General features: G+C 40.3%; 1 protein-coding gene and 1 long non-coding RNA gene across 13 annotated transcripts in view; one reads left to right on the forward strand and one right to left on the reverse strand.

Moving 5' to 3' along the window:
* Window positions 1–392: 392 nt before the first annotated feature.
* Window positions 393–8277, forward strand: LOC308177341. The gene is made up of 2 exons (XR_013939023.1): window positions 393–5256; window positions 6412–8277. It is a non-coding gene; the product is annotated as an uncharacterized lncRNA (long non-coding RNA).
* Window positions 7957–22070, reverse strand: part of HDX (highly divergent homeobox) — a 51870-nt gene continuing 37756 nt past the window's right edge. For 10 of the 12 annotated variants that reach the window (XM_080554400.1, XM_080554401.1, XM_080554394.1 and 7 more), the window contains 4 exons: window positions 21466–21545; window positions 18555–18638; window positions 16322–16444; window positions 7957–15309 (listed from right to left, as the gene is read on the reverse strand). In XM_080554400.1, coding sequence (XP_080410526.1) covers window positions 15184–15309; window positions 16322–16444; window positions 18555–18638; window positions 21466–21545 — 413 coding nt within the window. In that variant the 3' untranslated portion in view covers window positions 7957–15183. The other 2 variants (XM_080554397.1, XM_080554396.1) reach the window with 1 other exon arrangement.

Raw genomic sequence — 22070 nt, forward strand, 5'->3', positions numbered from 1 at the left:
GCCTCCAGACTGTCCATCTTTCAGCTGGCATCGATTTCACAGAGAGCTGCTAAAACCTTTTTGCATGGCCCTCCAGATTTCCTGAGAGATTCAAAGTCTTCAGGGACCTCAAGAGCTCCAGTCTGACACGTGGGTTATTATAATCCTGGTGTGGTGTATCCAGAAAGATCTCAGAAACAGCATCTGGGCAAGGTCTGCTTCAGCCAGGCTGTCCCTCTGCAGCAGTCAGCATCGCTCCCGACCAGCACTGCACAACGCCGCTCCGTGGCTCCCAGCTGGTTCTTGCAAGAGCCACTTAGAAGTTAAACTTCTTCCTTTTACTACAAATTAAAAACACACATTTACAAGCTCTAATTATATTTGAATGACTAATACATTGAAGGAGTCTCCAAAAAAGCGTAAATTAGAGTTATCAGGTCAGATCTGGATAGAGGAAGTTGGTACAACTCTGTTTATTTCCGAGCATGAGGTGAATCAGTTCAAGATCTCTTTCCTTGAACTAAGACATACTTTTAGAAAAAATACTCATCATTTTGAAATTGTTAGGATATGGAAAACAATATGTAACCCAGCATCAGTACTGGATAAGTGTAAATACAGCCTTTAAAACTCCTCCTGATCAGGAGTTTTACTAACTGATTGAATTTCTGCTTCTAATTACTCTATTGCTTTTAATACAAATTATTACTTTGTGCACACATTTTATTTTTACATGCAATACAGTTCTAAAATGTTTTAGTTTTTTCCCCTTATTGAGCCCAAAATCAACTGTTATTATGTCCCACAGATACACCTACAGGCCACTTCATCAAAGAGGTGTGTACACATACAACACCAGGACTCATACTGAGGATGCTGCACCTCCTTGGTGTGTGCCAGGCTCAATTTGTGCAGTCCTGGGTGACAAGCTTATGTTCGGGTGACTTCTCCAATCATATTTCTAATTTACAGTGTGAATTTCACTTCAGCATCAAAACTGACTTGTCCATGTTTTCAGGAACTGCACTGAAGCATTTTGGTGTTACTCAATAGTTTTTCTTAATTCGTCTCAACAACAAGTGCTGGTAAGGGACAGGCAGCAGGTAATGGGTTTGCCACTTAGCTCTTAAATGCTGACTGCTGCCTTTTTTGAAGGCAGCAGTGAAGATGATGCCCCCTGATTCCCTTTGCACATCTCCCCCATTCTCTTCCCTTGCCCCGCTGCCGTAGCCCTTTGGTGCCACCCCAGAAAGGCAGATGGGAGAGGGAAAGGCAGCAGTGCCCAAGGTCAGCTCTGACTAAACCCCAGTGAGGAGGCTCCTGCGGTTTGGTTCCAAGTTCCTGCCACTCTTTCTTTCTCCTCCAAGACCTGTACGTGTGTCCCTGCTGTCTGGTACATCTGCAACCTTTCTCCATTTACAGTGAACACAAAGCAAATGCTTCACCTCCTTCATGGTGCTCCGTCCTTGCTGTCAATAAGCTGTTCTTCCTTCCACAAGTCCGTTCATGTACTCAAACCCTTCCTTAGACCGCATTTGCATGTCTCACGCAGTTGTCCTTTTTTTACAGGCTTCTCTTTCTCATTATGTATTTACACTGATGTCCATCGGTTAAATCTGGTTTTGTTACCTGCAGTTCCCAGCTGGTTTGGCTGTTTGGTTATGGTCCCTGTGTGGTCTCCTGCCGCTGCTTACACCCAAGAGACAGATACAATGAGAGTTTGGGTGATCTTGGAACCAGGCTTTAAATTCAAACCTAAAACACGATGGTCACAAACCTTTGTTTTATCTCCATTCTTAATACACTTTACAACTTGTCTTTGCCTCAGAACAAGGGAGGAAAACTGCGTTGCCTAAGCTTTGCTCATGCCACACCTCAGGATTTCGACAAGGGCGGCTCCTGTATGAGAATGACAAAGCAGGGAGGACAGGAAATCTCCCTTCCTCCAAACTTGTCCTTGCTCCTGCACCAGCAGAGCCAGCTTGAGGAGTGACTGCATCCCCATGACCAGCAGCTACCACATCTAAACTGCGTTTGGCACCACATCTGCTGAGGTGGGAGGCCATCCCATCACCGCTAGCAGCCCCCAGGAGAACCGTGGTGGCCAGTCAGTGACACCGAGCTCTGAACAGTGAGTGTCAGGTGGGGAAGATGCTGAGGCACCACAACGTTTCCCACAGAAACAGCAAATAATACGTATCTTGCCGAGTTGGTCACTGCCCCTGTATTTTTAAGAAAAATCTGAAACTGATCTTTCATAACTGCACGTGGTCAGGGTGTTAATTTGAGCTCTACCCAAAAAACCCAGTGCAGGAGATAAACCAGCAACTCGAAGGCTGTGCGGAGATGTTGACGGTGCCGTGACTCACAGAGGTGCCACCCACCGAACCTCCAGCAGCCTCCTTGGATGAGATGCAACAGATACACACGCTTCCCTTCCCGTGTACACATTTTCAATTCACACAGAGACCTATGAGTCTGTATATATATATATACACACACACACATTATACATCGACATTTAAATATAATATACTGCCAGAGTTATGATTTTTTAAATATCTGAAGGATGTGGTATCTTGGAAACCAATTGCTTCGAGCTGCCCAAATCAATTACAGAGTGAATCAACAGATTGCCTCAGCGTGGGAGAAGCGAGCAGCCGGCACTGCCGCCGTCCCCGTCCCGGGGGCTGCGGGGCTCTGGCAGCCCCCGGTGCCCCCGTTCCCCCAGTACTGTGCCCGGGGCACCAGCCACAGGGGCTGCGGGCACGGAGCCAGCAGCTGCAGCAAGCCTCTGGGTGTCATCGTAGGTGGCTTCTTCAGCAGGAAGGTGTAAGGGCCTCGCAGCGGGAGCAGACCATTTACACAGCCTACACAGGTGGCTTAACTCTTTGGTGTGAGGGCCTGCACAAATGTGGATTTTTTTTCATTTCATTTTCAATCATTGTCTGCGTTTGATAGTTGAGCAATCAAACAAAAACACACACAAAAAAGAGTGAGCATCATTTTCTCTGTGTTTTTTTTTTTTTTTCTACATATGCCATTTAGACAAATAAGCAACACACTGAAAATTAAGTGGCATGTGTTCATCCTGTTTCCCAGTGAGGAAATAGACCATAGCAGGCAGCGAGTGAGCTCATAGCCCACTGATGGCAGCAAGAAATGACATTTTTGGGGAAGCACTCAGGGTTTGTAAGAAAAAAAAAAAGATAACATTTTAATGAAACTAAAATCAGAAAAGGATATTTCTGAAGTGTGACCGTGACGTGTGAGGTGTGACGCAATAGGATATCCATCCTATCCATCTCGTGGCTCTTAGTTCAGCTGGGAGGCAAAAGGCATGCTCCGAAGGGGACTGGCCCTTTGGTGCACAGTGATGGTCACCAACACTTATTCTTATCCTCCAAGTTCTCAGAATTTAGTGTAAATGAGCGCATTGAGCGAGTTATTGCAAATAAAGAAAACGGTCAGTGCTTGCTTCGGAAAGAGCAAGCAGTGGAAATTGCTTCACTTCCCTGAAGGGTTACAAACAAGGTCCCTGTGCCAGGGGTCCGTGCACCCAGGGAGGGGGAAAAGGAGGGATGGGGCTGGCCAGGGCACGGGGCAGGTTAATGGCGCACACAGGCTTCTTGATTTTAGGTTCAGTCCCTGCTGCTTGCTCGTCCAAATTTGATGCGAGCAGTGACTACCACGGTCCACAGATAAGAGCTGACCAAGTTCGTTCGCTTTATTCCTCTCAGATCAGTTTCGCTTCTTTGGCCAGCTCTGCGAAAATGCTGAAATCTTAAATAATGGTCCAAAAATGGGATTATGTAGCTAGGGGAGTGTGGGTTGCTGAGAGAAGAGATTGCTGAGCTAAATATTTGGCAGAATTAAGAAAAGCAGGAAAGACATGTGGGCATAAAGAAATAATTCAATATTAAATTTCTGGCAGAATTCATAAAATCTGTTTATAGTTGAGATCACAGTGAGCCATTTACTTACTATTATTGGAAATAAGGCCCAGCATCGGAGGGATTTTGCTTGCAATGGTTTTGCAGATATTAAAGAACAAAAGTATTAAGAGAACATTTAAATACAGGCAAATTCCCTGGCGGTCTCTGCGGTGAGAACCTGCTCGTGGGTGCCGTGGCGGTGCCTCGGCCGTTCGGGACGTGCTCTCCTGGTGCTTGTTGCTGCTCTCGTGCTGCAGGCTCAGGTCGTCTTTGACCAGGGGGGTACTTGCTGGTCAGGGGGTTAATTCGCTTTTAAGTGCCTCCATATGGGTTTGTTCTTGATCTCCACCTCCACCCGCTTTTTCTTGAGTCTTTCATAATTTCCCACTTTGCTCAGTCTCTTTTCATTCCCTGTGAAACAGGGAATAGCAAAAGGGGGCTAGAAGAGGGCTTCTGCTCACGGCATGCTGTGTAGCACGTCTGGGCGTTTTGCTGGGTAATTATTTAAGCAACATAGGAGAAGCAAGGAGGCAGCAGCCTGGGCAGAAGGATCACCTTCTGTTGGGTTCACATGGATCCGACAGATGAAATCCCGGGAATGATGCTGTTTTCTGGGATGGGGCTTTACACACAGCTCCACTCGCCCTGAAACCCTGCTTCCCTTCAGGAAGAGGCAGATGACACAGCTGGCCTCCTGCCCGGATACTAACAGTGCATTTTTGTTTCCAAGGCCTCCCAGGCCAAGCGACGGGGCTGGTTCAAGCAAGTGCCAGCACAGGATCCTCCCCTCTCCCCCATCCCTGTTCCGTGAGGCCAGCTGTACCCAAAACACTGCTGAAGAAAGAGCCCAGTAACAGACCATTAACTGAAATTTCACATTAAACAGAGAAAATGGTTGCAGAAAGATCGGGACTAGGGAAAACTTTACTTTCAAAAAAATTAGAAATCAGATTTTATTTTTTACAAAAAATAATGCAGCCAAAGATTACTGCGGATTTCCAGTGCGAGGGAAAAATATCTAAAAATTCAGATAAAATGACAGAGAAGGTCAGGATATTTTCAGTTCTCTTTGGCAGGAATAACAGCCTCCCTTTCCTCCTTGCTTCTTCCCCACTAAAATGAAACAAACAACTGCAAGTAAATAACCAGAAAACACTTTCTGATTTATTTATATTTTTTCCCTTATCCACTGCCTGTAGACAAGGCCAGGGAAGAGCTGCTGGGGAATACTTTGGACGTGGCTGAAGCTGCTGCACGAGAAGAACAAACGATTGTGTAAAAGTCCTTGAATGCTCTGTTTGGCCACATCAGAAAGAGCAAACCCAGCACTGCCCACGCCCACGTGAGTATTTTGGTTTGCAGCAGTAGCACGGAGATGGAGTGAGCGGCCCACTTGCTGGGGGGGGGGGGACACAAGAACAGAGGGCACAGAGAGGCTTCTTACCATCCTGAGCAGTATCTGGCATCACAGCTAGAGCTTCCAGGCATCACTTCCTTCCAGAGCAGCTCCCTGGGCACCCTACGCCTGCCTCTTTCCTGGTGAAAAACCTTCCCTCTGCTGAATGCCAGCTTTTATGCAAGTTTTCCAGACCTTTCTCTTGAACAGTATCCGCACTTTACACACACAACTCCTCAGTACTCCTCAGATGACTGCAGGTAATATTTTATCTTCTTTTTGCTAGCTTTTCTTTTACAGGCATTTGTTGTAGAAACACAATGTTCTGACAGGGAAGATTACAAAATAGCTGGAAGGCTCAGCATCATATTGCAAGTCCCTGGATGCTTGATTTCTGGGAAGAGTTTCCTTCAGGTTGGGACAGACCCAGGAAATTTGGTTTACCTGATACACACACATGCTTGTTCTTTACGTGCTCAGCACAAATACTGGTATCGAGACTCTTTAGATATTATCCTGAAAGTCCTATTTAGTTACTACTTCTGTACTGCACTGGATTTCAAAAACACTGAAGTAGGACTGACTTGGTTAGGTTAGCGCACTGGCTGAACTTCAGCAGGTGATTATGAAAAATTAGAAACAACCAAATCTGAAAGTATCCCGAGGGCTCCGGATCTCCACACCAAACACTCTTCTCCTTCCAGCTACACGCACGTGGTGCTGAGCAGAACGTCCACGGACGAACAGGGGGCAGAACTAAGGCTGCACATTCAGCCTGGTCTCGGTCTCCTGATTTTTAAATGCTTGACCCCTCAGTTTCATACTGCATTTATTTTTCATTTAAATTAAGAGTTACTCGTGAAAAATACAGCGCGGGGACAGCTGAAGGCATTTTTTCCCAATTACTAGGTTTTCGCCACCAGGTGGCAATGCAGCCACAGCCATCGCATCTTTTCCTCTCTTCCCCCCCCCCCAAACATTCAATTTCAGTCACCGGCAAATTTGTTACTAAAGCTTGTGTGTCTGCCATGCTTGCTTCCTCTTCATTTACCTGCTTTTCTCTCCCAAACTTTTTTAATCTCCCCCTCTGCATCCTTTTAGCCCCGTAACTGCGCTCCGGCTGCCACCAGGAGCACAAGGCTGCGACGCTCGTGACCTCTACAGCTTTTCTGTGGGGGGGAATAACTGGAGCTGTGCGGCTGTGTCAGTGCCGGAACGTAGGTTTCATCATCTCAGTTTTTTGGCTTCCACCTTTCTCAGAGCTGAACTCTCAAGCCTACAAGCCCCCGGTTTGGGTTTGCCCCGGCAGGGAATGGCCACACAAGAGCTGCTGCTGTGGGCACACTCGGTGCTGAGCCCTGCCCCAGGGTGTGTGGGGACATGGAGAGAGGAGAAATGCCTGAAATACCTTCTCCTGAATGTCTAGACCATAACAAGTTAGTCCTTCTAAAGCATGACTTAGCCCCTCTTTGCTACTGGCAGGGGCTTATTTGTAATTTTGAATGTTAAGAGTTTTACCCTTGCAAAGGCCAGTTTTTTGAGATTGGATTGGGTCTTAACGCCAAGTTTTGGATGAATTCAGTTGACTTCAGAGGACTGAGAATCTTACTAACAAAGTCTCTGTAAACGAACAGTAATCAGGCTCCCATGCACCTGCAGCAAGAGGTGAGCGCGTGTGCCTACACCCTACGATGCATGCGTATGCACGCAGCTAGACTGCCACCTGGCAGCGTTTGTGAACACGAGCCCTCTCAAATAAAACTGATCAGGGGGATGGATGGGTGCTCACGGAGCCTTGTCCCGAACACTGCCAGCAGGAACTCGTCCTGGAGGGGTTGTGGGCTTGTGCCATGCGTGGAAGCCAGCTCCCAGGAACCAGAGCCCTTTTACACAGCATTTCCTGCAGCTGTTTTTCTCTCTTGCTAGTCCTGGTCTTGAACTCATTTAAGTTTTTCGCCTTAGTCCTGTTTTTTTGCAGCACAGCACCACGTAAGCTCTCCAGGACAGCTGTAGTGTTTTATTATATTCATCACCTACACTTGCTCGCACAGCAAACAGTAATTGGCACCTCCAAGTTTTGGCAGATTTCTATCACGGAGTCAAACCAATTATTTAGATTCCCAGCTGAAGTCAGAGGCAAGTGCATTTAGCTCTGAAGATTAAGTGCTAAGACCTGGTATCAAGATTAGCAGCAACTTAGAGCTGACATTTATCTTAAAAATAAATAATTTAAAAAGCACTTTAAACATTAATGGTTCACCTGAATTAGTGTGAATTGTTGTTTTTTGCATGTTAATAACTAAGCCTGTAACTCCCTGCTAATTAATGTATAATTTATGGAAACATATAATGTAATGGAAAGGGAGAACATTTTTTAAAGGGTTTCAAGATAGAGGTTTGCAAGTTCCATACAGAAACCCAAAGAGCCTCTCTATAAACTGTTAGTGGTTAGCTGAATGCTTCACTACCCAACGCCTAACCCGCGGGAAGGGCCGTACCTTTCCAGGCCCTACCACATCCATCCCTCTTCATCTTCACAACGCAGACCTACACGGACATCCGGACTGATTAAGGAATGAGGTTCCACGAACGCAGCGTCCAGTTTTATACATGTGAATAGTAAATATAGAAACTGAGAACTTCATGTAGGAAAAGGAGTTAGTTAACCTTTATTTCATTTCTCCATAGTCCCAAACTTGACAGACGTAGAAAAATATCCTTGAGTCTAGTAGACAAATTTACCAATGCTAAATAGCCCTTTGCTCTGACCATTTGGGCCATTCTAGATACATTTTTACAAGCATTACTTCATTTTTTTTTTCAATGAAAGGTTTTGCTAAACTATAAACAATAAGCTACAGAGAAAAAGCTCGTTCTACCAAAGCATGCATATGAAGATATCCTCCAAAACTTTACAAAAAAAAAAAGGGGGGGGGGGAAGGAAAAAAAAAAAAGAAAAAAAGAAAATAGCATCTTGACACACACTTGGAGGAGAAAACAATTTAGAATAATTTTAGGAAAAAAATAATAAAATAAGTCAAAGCAAATTCTGTAAACCAGCTGTGGATAAGTTAAAATACCTATGGCACAACTTTTCACAAAAAAATAAAAATAAAAAAAATAAGGCAAAGACCAACATTTTATATAAAAATAGCTGAGCAGGCTTCTAAAGAAGGAAATAAGCATTTCTTATGGTGACTCTGTTAATACAGAATTATAAATACCCTTATATATACAGAACAAAAAATATATATAAATGAATGGAATATTTCACTAGGCATCCATCTCTCAAATAAGCCAAGATCATCCATCCTGGACTATAGCGGAGGTACTTCAGTTTAGGATTTATAGTAGTTTCTTTGCTACACGTACTGATACAAATAATAAAAATGCAATATAAATACTGATTTTTCACAGAGAGTCATTAACACACTCGGGTTACAAGGCTTGACAGATCGGCCCGGAAAGAAATCATACTAGTTCTAAGCTGGTCAGTTATGTTATGCTTTGTAAGCTGATGAAAACATCCATGATACAGAATAATGTTTAAACTTTGAGAAGAAAAAATAAGTCAAACTAATACCTTTAGGGAAATTAAAACACAAACTATCCTAGCAGAAGATTCATTACCTCTTCATAAATACAGCAGGTTTTTTATATGCCAAGAGCACTTAGAAATACCATTGTTAGGGGCATTTTAACGCATTTCCAAGCCTAAAGTTACCGGTTTTGCAGAGCTGAACTCTAATCAATATTTGCAGGGATGTATTTTACTCCTTTTTAACCTTTCAGAACTATGTAATCAATATAGTAAAACTTACAAAAATGAGAGCAAATCAAGTATATTTTAGATGAATTACATTAGTATTTTAAGTAAAAATATCTTTGCAGGTGCTAATAGGTTGATCGTGTTCATTATATCTGTGCACATTATAATTATGCGTACATATATTCATACACACTCTCAGTAATTCTAAAAATCATAGAAATTACTTCCCGTTAGAGAGCAATATTTTCCCCAACATGACTTAGTGGATTCTCCAATGACTTTATAAGCTGTACTTCACAAAATCAGAGATAAAGTAGAAGCTCATATTGTCCAAGGTGTAGAATTTTTTCTATTTATTTATATATATATATTTTTAATAAAATCCCCAAGACCTTCCTTGCTGCCATTCAGCTGAAATGCCTCCTTGTATCTCATTCCCTCCCCAAAGCCACAGCTTGAAGAGGCTAGTTCATTCTGTCAACCTCCCCCCATATATTTTGTAGAGAGAGATGGGATGGGGAAAATTATAGGGACCTTGTTACAAAACATGATCTACATTTACATATAAGCCTTAGCTTGCTACTGACTCATTTTAACTTAACACTTGCTTACAAGCAAATCAAAATAGTTCCTACAAGATCTTTATGCATGTTGTTATGAAAAAAAAAAATAGGTAATAGCTGGCACTAAAAGAACATTCTTATGAAATGTTTTATCTCAGAAAATGTAAAATCTTATTCCTTCTCATTACATTGCTGAGACTTGTTATTTGCCTGATCTCTCTGATAAATTAATCTACAACGTATTAAGAAACATTACGACAATCATTTATTACCAGAGTATTTCTAAGTATAATATCCATTTCTTACAACAGCTATACCAAAAATTGTACAGCTACAAAAATTTACTGTATCATCCTTGAACTTTTATATAAATATTTACTACTGTTAACATATGCTGAACTTTTTTCCCCAGTATCACATCTTTATTACTTCCCTGTCCACAGACTGTGTTTAAGACAAGTACATAAAATATACTAAAATTACCAAAAAAAAAAAAAAAAGAACATGTCACACAACTAAAAAAGAAGCACAAAATTGAAGAATGTGTGTTGGAAATAATTTATTGCCTATAAAAACTTTTTTAAATTCACATTTTCTGTGTGGTTTTAAAGGTGGTGTTATGTTTCAGAGGTAGTGTGTGTAAAATGTAATACAGAGTTGGAAAAGATTTACTTAGTTCCGTCATACAGTAAAATGTTCACCATAACCCAAGCACTGACCTGAAACCATTTTCCTTACAGAAACATTCTTAAGCATCATTTATTGAAGAGGATTGCTTTTTTGTCTAAAAACAATAACAAACAACCACCACGAGCCCGAGTTTCTGCCTCTTTTCTGTGTTGTCTTCTGACCAAAATGTCAGTCACTATCTTAGAGAGACAAATACTCTTTAGTCAAGAGTAAAAACCCTATTCTGCCACAGAAAGCACTTTGTAGTACCTTTTTTCTTATTTTTTGCTCATAACTTTCAACATTTGGCCAATGTACTGAAGTATTAATTGGTCAGATAAATCAAACGCTGTAAACCAGCTCCTGTTTTCTCTAATAACTAGCTGGAGCTTTCTTACCATCCTCTAACTTTGGCCAGGCACCTCACAACTGATAACTTAAAGTGTTATGATTATTTTTGGGCAGAAAAGGCAGAGTCCTGAAATGAAAATTGAGAGTTAGACAGCCGCTAGTTCCTCCAACATGGAAAGCAGCCTTGTAATTCACGGGCTGACCTGAAGGATCTGGGCAGCAGGACTGGAGGTAGTAAATTACACTTTTGGTTGCAATATTAAAAGTTACTAATTCTTCATGTTTCAGATATTCTGTGTGCTATTCCATTTAAGCATATTATTTTCTTATCTTATTCTATCAGTATCCTGAGACCAACAGTCAGCTACGACTATAGTACCTATGGAAAAGTTAGTGCTGTGCATTATCTTCTTTTTAACGTTACTAATACGGTAGTGCAACAGAGACCCCGAATCGGATAGCTGATGAATTCTAAGCAGTAATTTCCACAATAAAGGCGTGCATGATATGGTTGATTTGTCCTATCATTTCAGCTCCATAACCACAACGGTACATATTACTGTCCCCATTTGGTTAATAGACCTGACAAGCTGCTTCCCAAATTTAGAAAATGAAGCTTTTTTTTTTTTTTTTTAAACTCAGAGGACTGCAAAGCCCATGATCTGCTTGTCATTTTCAGACTTTTTATTGCCTTAGAGAAAAGAAATACTTGGAAAGATTAAAGTGCAGTGCTGCTTCAAGAGCCAAGTACTCAAGAAAATTGACACTTGTATGGTACATCTGTTCGCCTACTTTTAAATCTGCCAAAATTAACCTATTAGAATATTTACTATTACTCCTGTTAGACCTCTACACTTGACAGAAGCAACATCTGCAGGGAAATGAAAAGAGGCATAGCTTCAGGAAGCAGCTTTCTTAAGAACAAGCAAGCTTGCTAGCAAAGAACTGCACTGCTCCTTAAGAAAGGAGAGCGCCCTGTTTCTGTTGTAAAGAGTCTGTTCCGAACTACCTTTTTCCACTTTGGTTTCTTCAGAAAGATTGGCCATTCATATTCCAACAGATGCATTGGGAATAAACAACGCCTGCCAAGTCATCTTCCGTGGACAAACAAATGAGAGCCTTAGCAGCCAGACAATGAAAACATCAATACACAGCACTTCGGCTGCGGCGGTGATTCAAGTCACAGATCCAAACCAGGGAAACAGCAAGGGGGACTTATTTCTTTCGTCATGACACAACGCGACATTAGCTTTCTCTGTCATAGAAAGTCTGTGCTAATGCTGAACCAGCTAATGCATGCTTTTGTGCTCATCCTATGAGCAGAGGAAATAAACACAAACCAAAATCCTAAATACGTCATGGGCCCAGAGAGCTATCACTATCATTTTCCATCACCTGAAGAACTCTCAGAATGGAAATGAGCATCCTGACAACTCCACAGTAGAACCTGATGCTTCTCAGCACAATTGCTAAGACAAAGCTGGTCAGGAATACGGATGGCAACAACGCCAAATTCCACCATCCTGTTCCAAGGTCCAGCTGAACTGATACAAGTTACCAGGATCTGGACGTAATCTGCAAATTTGAGGGGCACATTAAATCTGTTAGGGACACAAGCAAACCAAAAAAAAAATGAAATCACAAAGCCATAAAGCATGTGTGGTGCTCGTCTATTCTGCAATACTTCAGTATGTGCTTTCCGTAACTCTGAAGGACCGTTACGCTTTGTGTTACGGAGCCTCAGAAGCGAGCGTGTTGCTTTTCAGCCACTGAACTACAAAACTGTTGTTGCCGCAACATTTTAAGTAACCAGCAACGGTAATATGGCAATAAGAGTTTTGTTTTACCTACGACAGGAAGTACATACTGATATTGGAAAAAGTGCGCAGAACAGCTGTGCAGTGTGATCTTACACAGTATGTCATTATGCAGGAATATAAGTCATACCTCTTCCTCCTGAATAGCCTCTACTATTGTCACGTGTTTGTGACTACTTCACTCTGCTTTGTCTTGTCACCCTACAGCAGAAAAGGACCAAAGAAGGACACGTCCGAAGGGACGACGGGGGTGGTGACTGCAGCTAGTATTTTAGCTGCACATCCTAAAGACGATTCCCACTTCCTTGAGAAAAGGGGCTTGCGTAATTGCCTGAACCTGACAGTAGTTCATTCAAAACTATTTACTTCAATTTATTTGGCACATCAAATAAAAGCAAGACAGGGCAAATACCAGTTACTAGCAATGAAAATTTTCTTGTATAAAGGTGGATAACTTAACTGACCACAAAATCAAGAACTCTCCGTAAGAGTTTCCTGCCCTTTGTCATGGGAATTTAAGCAAAAGCAGCAAGAAAACGGGGTCCAAATAGTGGCAAATCTCAGTACTATTTTTTCATTATTTCAGCAAAGCTCACAGGAAACAAGAGGCTTTATTGTCAGGGGCACAAATTTCCTATCCCAAGAGAACAGTAATAGAGAGCATTGTTAACTCAGTATAAAAAACCCTTTGTAAAGTATTTTTTCCACAGTGAGCAGAATTACAGTTGAGCTCTATCTCGCATTTGAAGAATAGTATTGTGATCTTTGCTCACGAACCTTAATTAATTTTAGATTGGTGGTCATTTCAGCAGGGATGTAAAATATTGTTCCTCCTTTGAGTAAGGATATGAGGATGTTTCTGCCAGCCAGGATGGGATATTTCAGCTCAGATAGCAAGAGAGTGAACAACCTGCCCCTTACACACTGGTTACGCAGAGTGCCTTCTCTCCCTCATGGGCTACCACGTTGAGTTTTATTATCTAAACTCAAATACAGGCCCAACAGCATCCTTTTGTGGGGTTACTCTGTATAATAGATGGCAAGAGGTCTTTTGAGGACCAAATACTAATTGAATTGTAGAGTAATCAGAACTGTGAAACCTTTTTTGTTTTTTTTTTTCTCTAAAAAACTTTTAAAACTGCTACTATCCTTTATGCAACTGGCATTTAACAGTACAGTTACAAACTCCCCATGTCCAAGGACAACATGGAAACAGAAAAAAAAAGAAAAGAAAAAACAGAGCTCACTACAGATACTAAGAAAATCTGCAGAAGTAATTAGGGAGGACCAGACCAGACTGAGAAAAAACTGAAGTTGGTGAGTTAATCCCAGTCTTAAATAAAAAAAATGTTTTTGTCCCCACTCCCACCCACGCAACACTCTTCAATTTTCTGAGCTACACCTAGGGCCTACCACTGAAATTAATGGGATTACTTACTGTACTGCATGAATAGGGATTCATCAGACTAAATCATTATTTGATGTAAGGTACGTTTCAAAAATGCTTGCTGAGGAATATTCACATTAGAAATTATAGAGCATTAATAATAGGAGCATGCACCTACATGCCCTGCGAAGTTTATCTGAATGTGTCTGCACATCCACTTTCAGATGAGTGACGAGACTCAATGTGAATGACAGCCGGGAAAGGAAGAATTCATTTCAGTCTGCCTGCAATCAAGCTCACATTTTAGAAATGGCAACGGTAACATGGCACTTGCCAAAAAATTCGTCAGACAGGGACACTTCTAAAACAGGTCACATGAAGATCTGCAATGCTCAGTTCCAAATACTTAAATGCCTTTCAGGACACAATGACAGCTGTGGATTTAAGACAGTGTCTTGATAAAAAAGAGTAAAGTTTGTTGAAAAATAAGTAAACAATACTTAAAAACAATAAACTTTAGCATTCAGACTTGGACAAAGAAAATCTGTAACTACATTCATAAACCCCAAGCAGTAGTGTAAACATATCTAAACCCATTGCTATTGTGACAACATCAGAAAGTCACATTCCACAGCTCTCAGGTTTCCCACAATCTAATTTGTTACAACACGTATGGACTGCTTCTGTACATTAATAATTTATTGATGATAATTCAAATTATTCAGTTAGGCTTTCAAAGTGTTTTCAGCTATTTTGGTCAGAAAATAGAAGATTCAATAATCTGAAGTCATGTAATGAAGAACACTTTAGTTTAATTTCAGATTTTCAAAGGGTTCAAGCACAACTCAAAAAAAAAAATCATTATTTTATTTGGATTCCCAATTTTTAGTCCGCCTACCTGAGTAAAAATGGAGAAAAATATAAAACTGGGACTGGTGAGCAAGCAACTCTGAAAAATTAGCTGTCTGTATAATAGGATATTTGTTTTCCATTCCTGGATCCCTGCTCAAAAGGACTTCGCTACAGAGCAAGTGTTATTCTCGAAAGTCAGAAGTTATCCTAATCAAGGCCAAACTGCTAAAAGTGAAACATTTCCTCACACGGTTCTTTCATTTAGCAAAAACAACACTCGAAACTTCTTGACACTGCAAACTGCAGCCATTACGTACTACAGTCATCCTTCAGGCAGGTCTACTTCACCTTGGGCTTTCTGTTTTGGACTGAAGAACAGTGGATAGCAAAATGCTGTTCTCTTGAAACCTACACGTTACACGGGGTTTCTTTTTGTCAGTTAAAAATAATTGAAAAAAAAAATAATCACAAACTGTCTGAGGCATTTTTCTCCGATAAAGACGACAAGCTGAATGAGGTATCATCAGGCTCTGGGGACGTGTGATTGAAATCCATTTCTTCTAATTCAGGAGGTAAGTCTGAGAGCAGTGCCTACAATTTAAGAAATATTACAATGCAGTATTAGGTATATTTTATATCAGCAATTAAATATCTTTCAAACATACACTGAAAAAACTGTTGAGCTTTTTGGTCAGCACTCATATTGGATGGTTTAAAAACAACCAACCAGCCCCCGCAAGGTCAGTACTGACAGATACTGAAATGAAGAACACTGTCCAAGATGAGCATCTTAGAACAACAATCCCATAAGTTACTTAAGTTGTTCTCTAAAGAACTCAAAATGTTTTTTCCCCCAAACTGGACAAAACCACATGATCTATATTCATTTATTTTATTCAGATATTTTGGACATGCAAAAGCTTTAACATACCTATAATCATGCTATACTGTGGGCATGCAAGGGATAGAAATAGATGTTGTGTACAAGATCTTTACTGTTACATTATTTATCTCAAAAGACTTCAAGTTCGCTTTTCTTTATATTCAGTTCACATTGGTTTATGAAAGAATTATAAAAACAACTAGAAGACAAATTTATTTTGGAGGTGTTCTAAGTTTCTTTCTTGCAAGTTATAGTTACTATTTTTACACCTGAAAAATTGCAGACTGTAAAGGTGAAGAGAAAAAAAAGGCAACAAAATCCCTTAAAAAAAGAAAAAAGAAAAGAGAACATTAGTCATACAGGACATGATCCAACCAAATATTACAAGAAGTGCTAGGTATGAAATGCAGTGCAGTAAAACTGAACAAGTCTGGCTTTTTTTCCTAGATCCATCTCACAACAGATGAATCAAATTCGCTCAGTGTATGCTGTTGCACTGGTTGTCCCTTTGTAAAAGTAATACTTTCCCCATGTCATTGGTCGTGTAGATTGTGGGATGTTTCTTTTATATGTTCAACTTTTCTTTGTCTGCAAGACGTTCAGCACAATGCTGCCCTAATCGTAATTGGAGCCTCTGGGCACTAAGGACTAAAAACAAGGAAATGACAGAACACAAAATGACAAATACCTCCCATTACTAAAATCTGCTTTAAGACTCACCTGCTGCTGTTCTTTATCATCTGATTTAATAGCAAGTATCAAACTCCGAGTAAATGTCTGTAATTCAAAATACTTCTGTTTGTGATTCTCCAACTCATTTTCAATGAATCTGACTTCTTCATTCTGTGGGGGAAAATTACATAAAGTTCTGGAAACAATAAATACTGAATAAATAAGTACTGCATCATTGTAATGACACCTAAACATATTTGTATTCGATTATTTTTAGTGAAAATAGGTAAAACTGCATGTTATGATTCCTGCCAAAATCAGTACTAAGTGAAAAAATGGCACATGCCATTTCGCTTCTCACTACCCTCCAAAAGAGATGTGTAATGGCAAATCACATTACAAGCAGACAAGGCATTTCAGAATTACTGCACTCATTACTAGCATTTTCTAGTGCAGCCCAATTTCGTATCATGAAGCAGAAGCTTACCAACCTCCCCAGGAACTCTCAGGTTACAGAATAAATAGTAACATATGTACAAAAATGGAGTAATATTAGTAATCTCTATACAGTGTGGATGAAAAGACATTTTTTCCAACCTTCATATAAATATACGTCACTGTGCATGCAAATCACTTCTTTTATACAGAAATAACAAACATCTTGATTAAAAATTCAGATTTGATACATACTTCAGTTTATTACAAGTGTCTCTTTTCCTTCAAACTTACCAACTGATTGGTATGTAAGATTCAAATGCTAAATCTATCTGTTGATCAGAGTAAAGCTAAAATTAATTTTCTCCCTTTCAATATGGAAAGGAAGTAGGGAAAAAAAAGCAGTCCTTTATTAGGCAGCCACATGACTAACTAGGTTGGCAGTGCTGCATATAAAATGTTCCTTGATGGCTGGTTTTGATGGCAGTAAATAGTTACATAAACAGATTCTGATACTGAACTTACAAAAGTTAGCATTTTGCTTTAATCAAAATATTTTTGTCATAATACAGAACAATGATCTGATAGTCCTGCTTCCATTTGCTAGACTGGCTGTAGTTCAACTTCAGTTGGTAAGAAAAGGTGAAAGTAGGTGATGAATGGGAAGTGTGTAACAAGCCTTCAAATGTAGTTGTTGTTTGTTGTATTCCATCCTGAAAATTCAGGTGTCTTCAATCAAAACACTGCTCACCGTACTGTTTCAGGTCATAACAGCTCTGAGAGTAAGGGATAAATAGTTGGGCTCTGATTTTAAGGCTTTCATAAAGAAATCAGCTTAATGTCTTTCTTTTAGATAGAAACTTTTCTATCTTTTAGATAGAAACAAGTTGCCCATGTAGCAATAGATTTTGCCAGCCAAAGATGGGATTCAGATTTATGCGCGAAACACGTCGCCACAAAGACTAATCACCAATGTCAAACAACAAAACAACAAACAAGATTCTGTAGGGCATGCTGTCACAACAAGCCTTTCAGCCTGGTGACAGGTGACATTATGAAAAGGTCATTCCCTATCCATATTCATTCTGCACTGCCCTTACCAGGAAAATCACGCTTGAGGGAGTAATTTTTGTTCTGAACAGATGATCTATTCATTATCTTGATAACCGATTATCATTAGTAGAGCGTACCTGTACCTAATGGAAAAATTTAGCTAGATGCATAAAAACCCGCTCAATACACAGTACAGAACTGTGGCAACTCGTCTGAGAGCAGTAACACACACACAACCTTTACCATTTGGCAGAAGACAGCAGCTGTCGGGTATCCAACTGATCTTCCTCCAACCCACAACTACCGCTTACAGACACGTCCTGCACCACATTGTTAGGATGACTTATTTCTCTGTTCCCTCCATTTTATTAGAGGATTCCAGCTGTTATGTCCCTTTCCAGAGCTGGCAGCAACATGCTGCATTTAAAATCATGCCATAGCACTCCAAAGAACAATTCTGGCACAGGAAGATAAAGTTTTGTTCTAGATGCTAAGGAAATTGCTGCTTTGTTCTGGGACACGTGGCAGGAGCTGCAGATGGCTGCAGCTCTGGTAGGAGAGCTGCTCCACACAAATGGAGTTTTTCCTGCCTCCCTCTGCACTAAAATTAGGGCAAACTCCCCATAAATGGGACGAGGGGATGTGATTGCGGGGATGGTGTGTGGTGCCATGGCTTCCTGACAGGGGAGCTGCAGGCTCCCACAAACCTCTGCAGAATTCCTCGCAGGCGGACCCGTCAGCACCTCCTGTGAAAGACTAGCCTGCTGAGCATCTCACAGTCCAAATTACTCACCTTATAATCCAGAAGAGAACTCATTTGATCCACTTCAGAATTACTTATCATATCACTTTCTTCATCATCTATAATTTCTATTTTCTGAAACAGAAACAGAGGGTTCATTCCAAATATGCAATGTGTAAATCAGACAAGCAACCTGCATCTCCAGCTGACGGGACAGGATGAGGGGAAGAGGACCCGTTTGCTCATGAACAGTTCTGAACTGTGAAGCACCCATTAGGTGGCAATCATGCACCTCAGCCACAAGAAGAATCCGAGCTGAAACTGTGCTAAGAGCTGCTGCCGCGGTGACTCGGCCGCGTGCAGAGGAGGAGCTACACGCCACCACAATTTTGGCATTAAATCGCATACCGGCTCACTATGGCCTGCATTTTATTCCATAAGCCGTTGATGAAGACTTCCTAGAGAGCAAAAACTATCAAAGTTTATTCCTCTGGAGCAAAAAAGACATTACAGCAAGTGACAGGCAAGTCCTAACTGACCTACTTCTTGCCAAAGAAATAGAAGAGGTGCCCTTTTGGCCCACTTTGGTCGTAGGGCAAGTCAAACGCCCCAAAAAGTGTAAGGCATTGATACAGAAGACAGTCCCAAATGCATAAACACGGACATTTTCCCTTGATTCACAACAATTCTTGTGATAGTTTTATATTGGGTTTTCTAAAGATATCTAAACTAAAATGTTAAAGGCCAACTTTATGCTGTCTAAAATACAGAAATACAATATAACCGTATCTCAAGTTTTAAAACATTCACTCACTTCTACACATCATGCTTTTTCTCCCCAGAAGACAGACTTCTTATGTGAGAAAATTAAGAAGTTATTTCCATAGGAGAAAGCTCAAAAATTACATGTTTTTAGTGCACCTGTAAGATTTTTATTTTTATTCGTATCTAAATTAGATCTCAAACAGATGGAACAAATTTGAATGAAATAGCAACAAGAGACTGGCATTTCTAGCCAAGAACTCAGAAGGATCGCTGCTCAGATAAAACAACAAATTTCACTGGATCTCTGAGAGGGGAAGCAGTGGCAGTGTAAGAAGAGGGGGTTTGGCTGTTTTGTTGTTTTTACTATTTTTCACTGTTTTGGTAGCTGTATGCTTATAATAGAGACTGCATGTAATAGATTGAAGTAATTTTATTACGTTATTTAGTATGCTGTGTAATACAATGTGGGTTAGGGCCCACACTGACACAATACCCTCTGATCATTAGTTCTTGAGGTATTATTTCAGAGAAGCTTTTGTCACTACATCATAGATGTGTTTCTTCTTCCATCTACCTGCAGACCTGTCATTGGAAATTTCCTTCTCATCGCCTGTGAGAAATCCATAAAGAGAGGTTATCGCTCCCACTAGCAGAACCCACCAAGCTCACCAGCATGTGCTGAAGGGAGTGAGGGAAAAACACATTTTCTGTCCTTCAGCGTCTGACAACCCAGCTGAAGTGACAGCATTTCAAAGGCTTAATGTCACAAAGATCTGCTGCTGTATCATGCACTGAGTAACACTGTGATTTCAATATTTTTGGTTTTAGACTCAGCTTGAAGAAAAAGTTTCTAAATAAATGCCAAACAGTCACACTGTCTTATAATTATACACTTTAAGATAGCAGGGGAAAGAATGGATTAGAATTTCAAATAAGAAAACTCTCTTAGCAATTCCAATTTCAATAGCAAATATTTAAGAAAAAACCTACAGTGTTTTCAAAACAGAGTATGAAAAAAGTAGTCATCTTTTTTGCTCCTCTTATTGTGACAAGTTATATAACGCTGGAGTTTAGGTAGACTGGAGAACTGAGTCTCTTGGACATCACCTTTGCAAACCTTTACCTTTGTCATTTCACATTCTGCATCTCCATGGCAAACACAGCAGCCTCAGTGATTATATCTAAGGTCACAGCAGGCTGCTAAGGTAAACAGAAAGGAAAAAGGCTGCTGCTTCTATTCAGGCAAGCCACAGAAAATACAGCCGTGGGATTTCGGTTTATCCAAAAGATGATCTTACAGTAACAAAAAAAAAATTAAACATTCTCCTTTACATATATATATATATATATACACACACATGGAGGAAAGAGAAAGGAAAGAGAATCTCCTGTTCATTTCCCCATTTCAGGTTTTGTGTGATTAAAGTAAAACAAATGTTTTAGTCATGTTCTGAGCTGCTGTTGTCTCTGACTGCAATAAGAGTGTTATTGGGAACTGGAACCATCCCCTGTTCATTCTCTAGATAACTTTTTAAGATAAAAAATACCCTACCACTTGGGGTCTTCTCTCCTCTTCCTCCTCTCCTTTCTTCTAATTTGAGAGAAGGCAGGCTAAACAAAGGGACATATTGCATTATTTGCCATGACTCCTCCCTCTGTCTTTCCTTCCTAGTCTCACTGCAGTCAATTAAAAACAGCAAGAACAACTGTGTTTGAATGCAAGTGAGAAAACAACAATCATCTAAATAATGCCCTATCGAGATTATGGGAACGAAGAGTACGTATCACCCTGGTTTATCTCACAGATTCAAGGTTAAGTATAGAGAGGAAGCACTAGCAAATATCTGACTTTCTCAAAGCTACAGAAAAACATTTTCAATTTTTATTTAATTCTTACTGTTTTACTATGCTATATACTTACAGAACACTACTCAAGCATTGTGCTTTGCGCTCCAGAAAAAGAACACTAGACTGTTATAATACAGAAACATCTGTAGTATTCAATTTCTACTGAACGCGCAAAATTCTCTCTTCTAGTACTTTAAGTACAATTTCTTTTAGCACTCAAGCAATAAGGAAGGATTCTCAGCACACCCAAACGAAGTTTTCACCTAGTGAAAAACACTGGTGTTGGACAGCAACCTCAACATTAGACATTACGGAGGTCTTATTAGTGGAAAAGGAAGGGTATACATACCACATTATCAGTAGATACTGGATTCTGATCATCTTCTTTGTGATGAATTTCTTCATTTTGAAGACCTTCATTTGTCTCTTCTGCAGAAATAAATCATTTTTCAGATTTCATTCAATTTAATGCTTAAGAAACATTAGTAGTCTTTACCACTAAATATGTCACATCTGCTAGATACAAAAAGAAAGTCATTATCAGTATCTACTCAAAAAAATACTGTATATCTCATTAAACAAGACATCGTAACGTAAGTTTTTCAGGCTAGTCATGACAATCTCTGGTTGAAAAGACAGAAAAAGTATCAGTTACTCTCTTGCAACCTTCCAAACTGTTCTTAGTTTTAGGTTCACATTCGAATATTCAAAGTTGATGAAGTGTTTCACATCAGAGGTGCCCAGAACTTTTAAAAAAATAAATTAATACATGAAAATTCCAGCATGCCCTGTAATTACAGGGTACATGTCAGAATCCCACCCCCTTCTCGCAGGCGCTGACTACTTCTGTACAGAAAACCGATCATGCAGATTATTTCATTCTTGTACGGCAAACTGTTAAGTCCTAATAAATGTAGGCTTGTCTCTTATATGTAAAAGTAAAGTACGCACTTG

This window comes from Anser brachyrhynchus, assembly GCF_964034855.1.
Source record: "Anser brachyrhynchus genome assembly, chromosome: 13".
Classification (NCBI taxonomy): domain Eukaryota; kingdom Metazoa; phylum Chordata; class Aves; order Anseriformes; family Anatidae; genus Anser; species Anser brachyrhynchus.